At 50.0% G+C, this 13,214-nt stretch overlaps 1 protein-coding gene across 3 annotated transcripts in view; it reads right to left on the bottom strand.

Annotated features, from left to right (window-relative positions):
• L3MBTL1 (L3MBTL histone methyl-lysine binding protein 1) overlaps positions 1-13,214 on the bottom strand; it is a 67,852-nt gene that overhangs the window by 35,983 nt on the left and 18,655 nt on the right. For 2 of the 3 annotated variants that reach the window (XM_073309815.1, XM_073309816.1), the window contains exons 4-12: positions 12,422-12,566; positions 11,413-11,551; positions 10,445-10,571; positions 9,641-9,728; positions 8,377-8,468; positions 7,663-7,767; positions 6,161-6,296; positions 5,029-5,129; positions 3,280-3,431 (exon numbers count right to left, since the gene is read on the bottom strand). In XM_073309815.1, coding sequence (XP_073165916.1) covers positions 3,280-3,431; positions 5,029-5,129; positions 6,161-6,296; positions 7,663-7,767; positions 8,377-8,468; positions 9,641-9,728; positions 10,445-10,571; positions 11,413-11,551; positions 12,422-12,566 — 1,085 coding nt within the window. The remainder of the gene's footprint in view (positions 1-3,279; positions 3,432-5,028; positions 5,130-6,160; positions 6,297-7,662; positions 7,768-8,376; positions 8,469-9,640; positions 9,729-10,444; positions 10,572-11,412; positions 11,552-12,421; positions 12,567-13,214) is intronic. The other variant, XM_073309817.1, reaches the window with a different exon arrangement.

The raw sequence follows: 13,214 nt of genomic DNA on the forward strand, positions 1-13,214 counted from the left end.
AGAGTGAACAGAACTTGGCAATTATTGAGTGATGCATCCCCTCTCATCCAGTCCCAGCTTCTGGCAGTCAGAGGTTTAGGGACACCCAGAACATGGGGTCATGTCCATGACCATCTTGGCTAATAGCTCTTGATGGACCTATCCTCCATGAACTTACCTAGTTCTTTTTTGAACCCTCCTATGCTTTTTGGCCTTCACAACATCCCCCAGCAATGAGTTCCTCAGATTGACTATGCATTGTGTGAAGAAATACTTCCTTATGTTGTTTTAAACCTGCTGCCTATTAATTTCATTTGGGGACTCCGAGTTCATGTGTTAGGAGAAGGAGTAAATAACATTTCCTTATTTACTTTCTTCACACCAGTCATGATTTTATAGACTTCTATCATATCCCCCTCTTAGTAATCTCTTTTCTAAAATGAAAAGTCCCGGTTTTATTAATCTCTCCTCATGTGGAAGCTGTTCCATACCACTAATCATTTTTGTTGCCCTTCTCTGTACCTTTTCCAATATATCTTTTTTGAGATGAGGTGACCAGAACTGCATGCAGTATTCAAGGTGTGGGCATATCATGGATTTATATAGTGGCATTAAGATATTTTCTGTTTTATTATCTATCCCTTTCCTAATGGTTCCTAACATTGTTAGCTTTTTTGACTGTTGCTGCACAGTGAGTGGATGTTTTCAGAGAACTATCCACGGTGACTCCAAGATCTCTTTCCTGAGCTGTAACAGCTGTTTTAGACCCATCATTTTATATGTATAGTTGGGATTATGTTTTCAGTGTGCACTGTTTTGCACTTACTAACATTGAATTTCATCTGCCTTTTTTGTTGCCCAGTCACCCAATTTTGTGATATCCCCTTGTAATTCTTTGCAGTCAGCTTTAGACTTCACTAATTTGGGTAATTTTGTATTGTCTGCACATTTTGCCACCTCACTGTTTACCCATTTTTTCAGATAATTTATGAATATGTTGAACAGCTCAGGTCCCAGTACTGATCTTTGGGGGAACCTGCTATTGACCTCTCTCCACTGTGAAAACTGACCATTTATTCCTACTCTTTGTTTCCTATCTTTTAACCAGTTACTGACCCATGAGAGGACCTTCCCCTCTTATCCCATGATTGCTTACTTTGCTAAAGAGCATTTGGTGTGGGACCTTATCAAAGGCTTTCTGAAAGTCCAAGTATATTATATCCACTGAATCACCCTTGCTCACACGTTTGTTGACCCCTCAAAGAATTCTAGTAGATTGGTGAGGCCTGATTTCCCTTTACAAAAGCTGTGTTGACTCTTCCCCAGCCTACTGTGTTCATCTATGTGTGAGATAATTCTGTTCTTTCCTATAGATTCAACTAATTTGCCTGTTACTGAAGTTAGGCTTATTATCCTAACATTGCCAGGATCGCCTTTTGATCCTTTTTAAAAAAACAAATCAGCATTACATTAGCTATCCTCCCATCATCTGGTACAGAGGCTGATCTAAATGATAGGTTACATACCACAGTTAGTAGTTCTGCAATTTCATATTTGCGTTCCTTCAGAACTCTTGGGTGAATACCATCTGGTCCTGGTGACTTATTAGTGTTTGATTTAATCAATTTGTTCCAAAACTTCCTCTACTGACACCTCAACCTGGGACAATGGCTCAGATTTGTTACCTAAAAGAATGGCTCAGGTATGGGACTCTCCCTCACATCCTCTGCAGTGAAGACGGATGCAAAGAATTCATTTAGCTTCTCCGCAATGGCCTTGTCTTCCTTGAGTGCTCCTTTAGCACCTTGATCGTCCAGTGGCCCCACTCTTTGTTTGGCAGAGTTCCTGCTTCTGACATACAAAAACTAACAGCAATTTTTTTAAAGTATCTTTTGTTAGTTGCCCTTCAAATTATTTTTTGGGCTTCTTAATTATATTTGTACACTTGACTTGCCAGAGTTTATGCTCCTTTCTATTTTCCTAAGTAGGATGTGACTTCCAATTTTTAAAGGATGTCTTTTTGTCTCTAACTGCCTCTTCTACTCTGTTGTTTAGCCATGGTGGCACTTTTATGGTCCTCTTACTGTTTGTCTGTTTTTTAATTTGGGCATACATTTAGTTTGAGCCTCTAGTATGGTGTTTTTAAATAATTTCATGATGCTTGCAGGCATTTCACTCATGATTATTTCTTTTAATTTTCATTTAACTAGCTTCCTCCTTTTTGTGTAGTTCCCCCTTTTTAAGTTAAATGCTACTGTGGTTGGTTTCTTTGGTATTTTGCCCCTGTCAAGGATGTTAAATGTAATTACATTACAGTCACTATTACCGAGCGGTTCAGCTACATTCACCTCTTGGACCAGAACATGTGCACCACTTAGGACTAAATCAAGAATTGCCTCTCCCCTTGTGGGTTCCAGGACTAGCTGCTCCAAGAAGCAGTCATTTATGGTGCCTAGAAATTTTCTCTCTGCATCCCATCCTGAGGGGACATGTATCCAATCAATATGAGATAGTTGACATCCCCCATTATTATTGGATTTTCTGGTTTTGTAGCCTCTCTAATCTCCCTGAGCATTTCAGTCACAGTGCAGTGGTCAGTGATTTCTACTGCTATACTCATGAATTTCTATTCATAGAGATTCTATGGGACCATTTGAATCATTTAAGATTTTTACTATATTGAACTCTGTGCTTTCTTTCACATACAGTGGCACTCCCCCACCAGCGCAACCGACTCTGTCATTCCTATATATTTTGCACATTCCTATGCATTTTGAACCCTGGTATTACTGTGTCCCACAGATATTCATCATTCCATCAAGTTTCTGTGATAATGCTGCTCTCCAGGTGACAGGACGGGGGTGTGGTGAGAGGGTCAGAGATTGCTGGTTATGATGTTGGACTTCGAGATTCTGCATTTGTAGCAGAGTTTAACTGTGCAGAATTAATCCACAATGGGCCTGAGCTCAGCTGCAAACTTTGGCTCAAGGTCTGAACTTTCTCAAAGTTCAGGTGGGCTCAGAACCAGGGTTTGGTTCAGGCCTGTCTTTAGAGTTATTTTAAGAAGACATAGAATCATGGACTAGAAGGGACTGCGGTGGGGAACGATAACACTTAGGCCTGCTTGGTCCCTTTAGGGTTTGACATTTCCTCATCCTTGCAGGAAGAAGTTCACTTCCTCGGGACAGTACCAGACAATTGGCCAAGTGCATTATCCACATCCTGGGAAACATCCAGGATCAGTCACTGCAGGAGGCAGCACAGTGAGGCAGTGCTGGAAGGTCATGCCAGTGTTCTTACCAGTAGTCATAAGTATCATCCCAGTTGTCAAAGTGCACCAGAAAACGATTGTCCACCACATCCGTCACCGTGGCAACGCATATCAAGGAAGGGTTCATGCGGTCCACAGCTTCTAGTTTCGTGCCCACCTGGAATCCCGTGGGAACGGTGTTCTGGGGAAAGGAGAGAAACAGGGTAGGTGTGTCTGGGCACCAATCGGTTTGCTCTTATGGCTATGTCCCCAGCCCTTCCCCACCATGCCCTGAGCAGCTGCTGGCCGACACCATATGGAACGCTTGAGCAGTAACACTGTGCCCTTCATCTGAGGGGCTCAAAGTGCTTTTAACATTAGTGAATTTAGCCTCACAGCTCCCCTGGGAAGCAGGCACAGGTAAGGAAACTGAGGCACGGGGAATTTACATGACGTGGCTTAGGTACCAAGGCAAGTTGCTCACAGATCTGGGAAGATACAGATGAATCAAGACTGCCAGGCCCCTGCTAGATGCTGCAGTCCCAGACAAGAACAGCTTCCCTAAGAATTAGGGTCTGTAATAAGTCACTTGTTTCCACTATTGCTTTCCAATCTCTAGCAACAATCTTTATTACTAGGGGTTGACATGAGGAAAGACAGTGGCAGTATTCTCATCCTAAACCTCTGACACCTGCACTCCCCTCCTAACTTGTTCACAATTCCTGCACTCCCCTCTCATCACGCCCACCTGGTCCAGTCTTCTCAGATATAACATTTACATAAAACACAGTGTCATAAATACTGCACTGACAAAGCTGAATGAGAAATTGTTGCGATAATCACACATCATTTGTTGGTATTGATTTTATCAGAGAGACAATGATGGATTATTATTATTTATTCTTTAAGAGCTGATAAGGCCTTTTTTTTTTCCCCTAGAAAATTTTTGAAAATGTCAGCAAAAAGGATATTTTATTCAGGGTTCTTTGTACAAATATTCCAGGTATCACCCACCCCCCTCCCCTTTCTCTCCCTGTTCCATTCCATTTTGCTTCTGAAAAAAGGAGAGAACATGGAAGAAAGAGAGAGAAAGGAAGGATACAGGTGAAAAACTGACCTTTTATTGGTTTAAAAAAAAATCTAGAAATTTTTTTAAAAAAAGAAAAAAGTTTTCCTGGAAATATTTTTAAACAAATATTTTTGACCAGCTCTGTCTGTGGCTATATCTACATTTATGGCGGCAGGTAGAGTATGGGCACTGCACGTCTGGCTAGCGTGGGCATAAGTAGCAGTGTAGGCAGTGACGGACGGATTAGGTGAGTAGAGTGGAGTAAGCGCGCGACATGCCTGAACCCCCTGGTATAAACCCTACACAGTTCTCCACACACCCAGGCAGTGCCTCCCATGTCTATCCTGCTGCCTCCACCCTGCCAGAGCCTTTCCCCCCTGCTGGAGCCTTTCACTGCGGCGTGTGTCGTGCCTGTACTCCACATGGCACCTTAAGTGTAGACACAGGCTGTATTAGAGATGGGTCCGAACAAACCTCCCTTATCTGAACAACCCCCAGCATTGGTGATGCAGTGACACAGCCACTAATTTACACTGTTCTTTGTGTGCACGGTGCATGAACAGGTCGGTCCTGTTCTCTGTGGGTCACCCCCATTTCAGAAGCAGCATTACTATTGGGATTGGGAAGGGATCGGGGGCAAGCAGCCAAAGCAAAACTGGTGGGGAGATCCCCTTTGGGGGGAAATGCATGTGAAGGTAGAGGAGTATGCTTGGAAGGATCTGCCACTCACATTGTTTGGGGTCACAAAGAGGTGCCTGGGAGCAGCCTGAGCCTTCGTTATCCTCAGATAGTTCATCCAGCTGAACTCCTCCTCTTTGTAACCTAAACACCCTCAGGAAAAGAAAAGACAGAAGCAAATGTACAGAGAGAGCAGCAGCTCCTCCACAGGCCAGCGGGACCTGCAAGGACAGGCGTGGTACCTCTATGCTGTACTTCAAAGCACTGCCTAGGCGTCAGACGGGGGAGCCAACATCCACCCACTGCCTCCTGCCCAGCATCTACCCTTCTACCACCCTGCAGCCCTCATCACTCCCGAATGGGTGCACATGGCAGCAGGGCCGTCCCTAGCTGTTCTGGGGCCCTACGCAGCCCCCCTGTGGGGGGGCGGCTGGCTTGGGGGGTAAGGGGGAACCACCCCCCAGCACTCACCGGCGGCGCGGACTGGGGCCGGGTCACTGCACTTCCCGCCACCAGTGAGTGCAGACCCAACCTTGCTGCAGAACTGTGGGGAGTGGGGGTGGGGCTGGGGCGGAGCAGGGCCCTGGAGAAGAGCCAGGCAGGGGCTGGAGCAGCACGCAGCTGCGCGGGGCACCAGGAAATTTCACCAGTGGTTGGCATATGGGTAAGGACGGCCCTGCATGGCGGCGTAGTGGTTGTGGCACAGGCAGAATGGGGAATGCTGCAGTACCGCTACTAGCCACAGGGGCCAAGGGCGACAAGCACTCTTCGCTCCCGTTGGTCTGTGTGCTTGGCCCCTCACTGGGTCAGGCCCTACACATCTGCTTTTCAGTGCTGCCCACCATGCTCCTGGCTGGGACCATGACACCCGGGACTAAAAGTCTCAACATCTGAGCAGGATTTGAACCCAGACCTCCAGAGGCGACAGACACCTACATTAACATACTGTGCCATGCAGTGCCACGCCCTCCCACATGGGAGAATCTGACTCCTCCCCCTGTAGCACCACTGTCTCCTCTTCTCCCTACAGGTCTCCATCCTCGGTTTGAGCACTGAGGAAGACATAACCAGCCCTCTCCTGCTCTCAGAGGTCCCACAGGCTCCCACGCATCCTGACAGCCAGCACACAAGGGGAAGCCCCATCTGGAGCAGCGTCCACAGTCCTGAGGTCACCGACCTCTTACCTTTGGGGGGCTGCAGTTTGTGCCCCGTCTCCTCAGACCAGCCAGCAGGATGAATGTTGGGGGAGTCGGCGTTCAGCCAGAAATCATGGCATTCAGAGTAGCCGTCAAAGTGCAGACGCATCCGATAACCACACACCTGCAGGGAGGAGGGGAAGGGAACTGAAGGATGAGAGCGCCCCCCAGTTGCACTGCCCCGGGTGTGCTCTAACTCCCTTCAAGCAACATGTGCCTAAGACGTCTGTCTGGCAGCCCACGCACAAGCCCCATCACTTACCTCTTTGCTAGCTTGCTGAGAAGGCTGGAGAGCCATATTGACATGCTGGTGTCAGGAATCAGGAAATGCATTTGAAGTCTGGGAGATCTGTACGTTTAACATAGGAACAGGGCAGGCACTGAGCCGCTGGCCCCAGTACTTCTACTCTCAGCAACAGCGACAGAAAGATTCCGACTTTACCGCCAGCCTTTCTTGTCGGGGCACAGGGTGAAACGGTGACGCAGTCAGCACTGGTGTGGATCCAGGGTTATAAAGATCTCACAGTGGCAAATTCCCCCCTCTCCTTCTCCCAAGCGTTTTACAAGAGGTTGTTGCCCTGGCAAAAATATGCCAGCAGCAAGAAATAAACAAAACAGCTGCTTTGTGGAATTTCTCACCTTGAAGAAGGATTGAGTAGACTTCAGCTGCTGGCCCATGAGTGCTGTAGGTCACGGACTGTGCACCTGACACAAATGCAGTACAGATGGAAGGGTCTGGCCTGACAGCCTAGAGACTGAAGGCCTCTGTTTATCCACAGAATGGGTGCAGATCGGACAGTGGAAGAACAAGCTCCTACTCACTGCCCCACCAACGTGGCTCAGACTGTCCAAGAGTGATTAAATCAAGGGACCATAGGGTACTTCCGTCTCCATGGTCTACTCACTCCTGGGTTCCTCTGACGACCGTGCTAATATGGCCGCCAACCGAGATGGTGATTCTGCGACGTGGCCACCCATCCTCTACCAACCCGACTGACACCCCCAACTCACTTGAGATACACCACCAAACCACCAGTGCATTTCACAACCAGCAGCTTGGCCAGGCGATGGTCTGGGTGACTGCCAGCCAGCTCTGGGTTTGAACAGATGGCCTAACTGTGTGACTCACGAGTGGTCTGCTGAGCCAGAGAGCACAGCATTTCCTTCTCTCCTGGAAACCCCGCCCACAACACGGCTGTGAGCACGCGTGGGGAAAGGGCAGCGGAGGAGCTGCGAAAGGCGGGCAGGAGCTGTCGGCCTGTAGCTGTGGCTGCACAGGAGGACATGGAATGGCAATGTCATGCTGAAGACCATCAGAGGAGGGAGGTTCTGGAACAGCCTCCCAGTAGGAGGAATGGGGGCAAACCACGCAACTAGTGTCAAGTTGGAGCTCGATATGTTTATCGTCAAGATCATATGCCCAGGTTCCCTGCAATAGCAGGAGACTGGACTTGATGAGCCAGGAGGTCCCTATCAGTCCCATGTCTTACCTCAGCCACAGTCAGGATGAAGTACATCGAAGGGTGCTGGGGATCAATCCCCTCCAGCTTCATCCCCACCTTGAAGCCGTTCTTGTGCTGGGCGACTGACTGGTACTGAAAACAAGAGAGAAATAGACATGCTCCAATCACCCATCACAGCCCATTGGGGGACGGAGTCCTGGGGTTAACCAATGGGGTTTTTTTGTGTTTTAAAGCTATTCTCTGTTTTCTGTGGTTTTATTTCTCTCATTGCCAACAGGACAGGAAACACAACAGTACAGCTTGCCATGCATGCTCCCCTGAGCACTCCCTATTGCCCAGCCTGGAGATGAGCCTCCCCTAAGTATAGGGGTGTTTGCAACTGGAGCTATGGGCTCATCTCTTGCCCAGACAAGGGCAGGAAAGAGCGGTTCGTAGAGTGAATTAGACTCACGTTTTCCCAGCCAGCGGGCAGATGGTGAAGGTCGGGGTGGGGCAGAATCAAGGGGAAGGAGGAGAAGGGCATTGCCAGGGCCATCACTCTTTAGGGCATTTGCTGAGCAAACAGGCTTCGAGTGGGGGGCAAAGGTCACAAAGAGGAGGGCTAGAGCAAAGCTGGAGAGCGGCAGAGGATTGGGCATTGCTCAAAGCTAGGAAAACAGGAACGAGATGGAGAGGGGACAAGAAGAGACAAAAGAAAAGCCAGGAGAAGAGGAGGCATCAGGAAAGAAAATCCCAACTCACGCCCTGGAACAGATTTAAAGGGGCAGCAATGGCTTTCTGCTCCTCCAGGTAGGACGCCCAGGACCAGCCTTCTTTCTTCTCCTCACTGGAACCTGAGCTCGGCAAAAACGCACACACATGCCAGTCAGAGACGCGGCTGAAGATCTGGTTAGTTTGCATAGGAACCGACCCTTGAGATGGTCCAGTCCAGGCAAGGGGAAAGGCAGACCAGCTCCCCCCACCTCACCCCAGAGTGCATCGCGCAGGGTCCTTCACCAGCCTCCAACCGCTTTCACCTGCGTTCGGAGACGGGGGAAGGCAGAGGTGGGCCTGCCCAGTGAATGACGCACCTAGACGAAAAGGGCTGTATCCTGCTCTCAGTGACCTTCTCCCATCCCCAGTGACGGCAGGCACCGCCCTCCAGGCGTAACACTGGGCCAAAGCCCTGTCTGTCCATCTGTTCAGCTGGAGGGGGGAGATGGAAAGCCATCTCCCATGCAGACCAGACCTAGGCCAGTCTTCTTTCTATCCCTTTACATGGTGCCACTGCTTATAGTGAGGGGCCCAGGGTCAGGCAATAAGTCCCATTCCTTTTAATCCAACCAAAGGTTCAGGAACAGCTATAAAAACAACAAGAGGGAGTCCCCAAAGCAGCCAGAGACAGGCCAGCTCCATTGGCTCAGGGGCTAACCAATTCGCAAGGCTGAGTGTGAGCTGATGCATTTGTACTGGCATGTGCCTATCTGAGATGTTTATCTGGCTCCGGTCACAATTTTTAACCCATTAAAGACCCCTGGGAGGAAGGCAAGTGCTACTAGACCCATTGCACAGAGGGGGAACCAAGGCACAGAGAAACTAAGTGACTTGCCCAAGGTCATAGGAAGTCTATGGTAAAGCAGAGATTGAACCCAGGTCTACCTAACCACTGACCCAGCACCCTAAGTCCTGGGCCATCCATCCTCTCTTCACTTGGGGAGCTCTCTGGTGGGAAAGGGACTATAGGAACCCAAATCTTAATGCTATCAGTAGATGTATTCAGAGACTAGACACGGGACTAGGCGGGTCTGAACCAATCTGACAGTTCCTATGGCTAATCATCCATGCAATACAAGGTAACATCATTTCATCAGGGGGCCTCCGGTGGCATCATGAGCTACAGGAGTGCCCCCCCGCCGGGATGTTGTCACCTGGATGGTGAGCAGGTCACTGCAGCTGTCTTTTACCCACCTGTAGCTGCTGCTGCCTGGGAAGCAGTGACTAGAGACTGCTCTGCCAAACCCCTTACCATGCTGGTTCATGCTCCACTCTTCGCTCTCCGTGTTGCTGATGGTGGGGTCTCCCCCCGAGTTCTTTCTCTCTTCCTGCTTCTCCTCCTAACCATGAGAGGACAGAGAACTGATGTCAGTCACTCACCAGCCTTGTAGTGTCTCAGACCTTCTTTGATTATGACAGTGCTCAAGAATTTTTGGGTACCCAAATCCAACAAATGGACAGCCAAAAAGATCTGGCTTGTGAGTAGACCGAAGCAGTTGGAGCGGGATTTGGGAGTGGATTTGAAAGGACCTCACTAAAGATGGATTTATTGTGGGCAGTGCCATCTTATTTTTTCGGCCAGTTGGTGCTTTAGGCCCCAGAACACAGCATCTGGGTCACAGAGGCAGATGCGCTCTGTCTTTTAAGGGTAGTTTCTTGGTGTTTCATGCTCACGAGGCCAGGGTTCTCACGGAGCTCAGGGCTGGGGGTTGAAGTGTTCAGCATCCACAATCGTGGCTTGGTTTTCAAGAGTGCTCAGCACCCACCGTCCACCCAGGCACAGAGTCCTCTGAAAATCTGGCCCAAGACGTCCACAGTATTCAAGGGTCGGTCCCTTTGAATGTCTATTTCTTCCACTCTCTTTCCGCTCTTTGGAGATAAGTTGTCAGTTTCTGATTAATACTTGGACGTATAATTGATATAACACTGACAATTATAAATAAAAAAAAGGGACACAAACACACACACACACACACAATGGCAGGGCACCCTAGCCTCTCCACTGACAAGTATTTGTGTGTGATCTTGTCCCCTCTGTGCCGTCCCTCTCCCCTACCATTTGCTCTGATTCATACTCCTCCTCCTCCGAAGGGCTCTGGTAATCCTTTCTTTTCCGTTTTTTCACCGGCTTGAGGATTTCGGTGGCATTAGTGCTGCCGGCAGAGTTCTCCACTATGACAGACCTGCAGGGGAGAAGGGATTGTAAGGCCCATCAGCAGAGAAGAGCCACGCTGCACATTGGGATGTCAGCAAACTTGGTTTGAAGGGGCCTGGCAGGGAGGAAGGTTGTGCGGCCAACACCAGTCTGAGAAGCAACCAATTCCTCCTCCAGTGCCAAAACACACCCGTACACACAGGCACAAACATATATGCATGCACACACACACACACGGTTCCTCATGATTAAAATGAGCAATCTGCCAAGAACATGTGTCTTCATGAGGTCAAAATTAAGAGATAAGCCTGAACCAAAATCCTGCATCCAAGTATCCTCGAACTTTGGGGTGTCTGAAATCCAAATCTGAATCCAGATCCAAATAGACTGATCTTTGTAACGGTGTGGACCAAATGCCTTGATCCAAGTAACCCAGAATGACGGGGCACTGGAGATCCAGATCTACATGTGGTGGCCTGCCCTCATCTGTGAGCTGGGAAATCAGATGAGGGAAAACGTGTCCTGCGGGGACCAAGGTGAGGACGCCTTTCCCTGGGGAAGCTTCTCATAGTGCCAGGCTCAGCCCACTCCTGCACTGAGACCATAAACAATCTGAGTGAAAGCTTGGCCCCACTGAAATCAATAGCAAAACTCGCCCTGACTTCAACAAGCTCAGGGGCATCCTGCGCGTTTGCTTATAGAATAACCTGCCCACAGGAACAAGAGAGGGGTCTCCCAGCCCACGGAGAGACACCCCATATCCCCTTCTCTTCTAGAGAACAAAGGCTGGTCTGAGAAAGACAGGGTTTGGCTCAGAGCATTTCTCCCTAAGGTTCTTCTTCCCCAACCCGAAGTGGCGTCTCCTTTACCTTTCCTTGAACTGCCGATGACAGTGTTCGCTGCAGAATCCCCTGCCCTCCCGGGCCCCCTCCGACACATGTCTCCGGCCGCAGGTATCGCAGTGACACATACCCTCTGCTATCGGCAGCTTGGGCTGCTCGGGCACGTCTGCGTCAGGAGAGAGTGAAAGGAAAGTGAACTCTCAACGGGAGAGAGCCGCCGGGGAAGGAGAACAGTACAGATCAGAAGACACCTGCCTCCCACGCAGTTCGAGGGTGGGCGTGGCACCACACACATGCCCTGGGGAGGCTGAAGCTCTCTTGCAGACCTACCCCGGGGCAGGACTGAGGGAGGCACTTTGGAAGCAGGCCCTGTAGTCAGCAGGTTCCCAGAGCCAGTGTGCAGCTGATTGCTGGGCTGGGCTTGGACAGGATGGACCGTCTCACTCCTTAGCAAGACGATAATGCGGTACAGAGAGGGAGAAAGCCCCATGGAATCTCTGCCTGAAAATGATGCAATGGTTCCAGCCAGCCACTGGGGTTTTGGGACAGGGCAACAGGTCTGTTGGGCTACTGGCCCTCCAGAAGACACCAACGACAAGCGGATAAAGGAGCCTTCTGGATTTCCCATGAGGGAAAGCCAAACACCCGTCTATAGGGGCAGAAGTGGGGATCTTTCTGGAGGGGTTGGGAAGGCAGAGCTCTGGAACCCACTGTGACTTAGCTCACCCCCACCCTCCCTTTAGGGTCTGAGATGACTTCAGAGGAGAGCCACCAGCAGAAACCCACCCTCCCCATGGCCCAGTGTGACAGAGATATTAACATCACCTCTGACACAAATACCGCTTCCCCATGTTTAAAGACATCAGAGCCAAACAGAGCCAGTGTAAGCAAGTGGGACTCCCTCAAAAGCTCCCCAGCCCTGGGCCCACCCACCAAGCCACAGTAAGAGGAAGTGCTGTCTCTTCCCAGCACTCTCCAAGTCATGGTGCCTAGCAGGGCGCCTAGAGCCAAAATCGTGCCAAGCTAGCATCCTTACCCTGAGCAGCAGCTGGATTGTCCCTGCTGGTGGGCGCCACCTCCAACTCCCCATCTCTCTCCGCATGACTCTCCTTTAGAGGCTCCACAGGGGGGATCTTATCCGCACTCACCACTTTCAGCGTCCCATATTCATTTATCCGAAACTGGGTTATTAATGCGCACACACAAGAGAGAAGAAAGATAAAAGCATAATCCACTGGGGAGTGTGCCACAGGTCCCTCTTTGGGCCCACCCACAAGGGACGGGAGTCTGGGACAGTCCCAGCTAGGAAGCCTTAGCTCAAGTTGTAGCAGCTTGTGATTTTTAGATGTGAAGGTTCCTAGTTCAAACCCCAGTGTGTCAGCCAAGATGGCGGCCATCACAAAAACATAAGGCATGAAGGACTAATGGACTCAGACATAACATTGGTGACCCATCTCTCCCATGAAGGTCAACCCTTCCCCTGGTGCTGGACATGCCAGGTCAGCCCTACCAGGTGAGAGAGGGGCAAAGAATAGGATGGGGGTATGGGAGCTGTGGGGTCTCCACCCAGCCCTTTCACTGACCTGCTATTCAACCTCAGGGAAAGCTTTTCACTGCCATGGAGACGGCAGGGTTTGGCCTGGTGGCTGACACAGCAGGGAGGGGCAGAGTGCTGTCCGGAGGCTGGGACGGCCCGGAGGAGGCTGGCTGAGGTAGTGGAGGGGACGGGGTACACCGGTTACTGTAACAGTCTAGTCACTGCAGCTGTGTGTTGTGCGTGGATCACTAGCACTGAGCTACCGAGCCAGCCCCAGTAGGTGCTTAGCATA

The sequence above is a fragment of the Lepidochelys kempii genome, chromosome 13 (genome assembly GCF_965140265.1).
Source record: "Lepidochelys kempii isolate rLepKem1 chromosome 13, rLepKem1.hap2, whole genome shotgun sequence".
NCBI classification, from domain to species: domain Eukaryota; kingdom Metazoa; phylum Chordata; order Testudines; family Cheloniidae; genus Lepidochelys; species Lepidochelys kempii.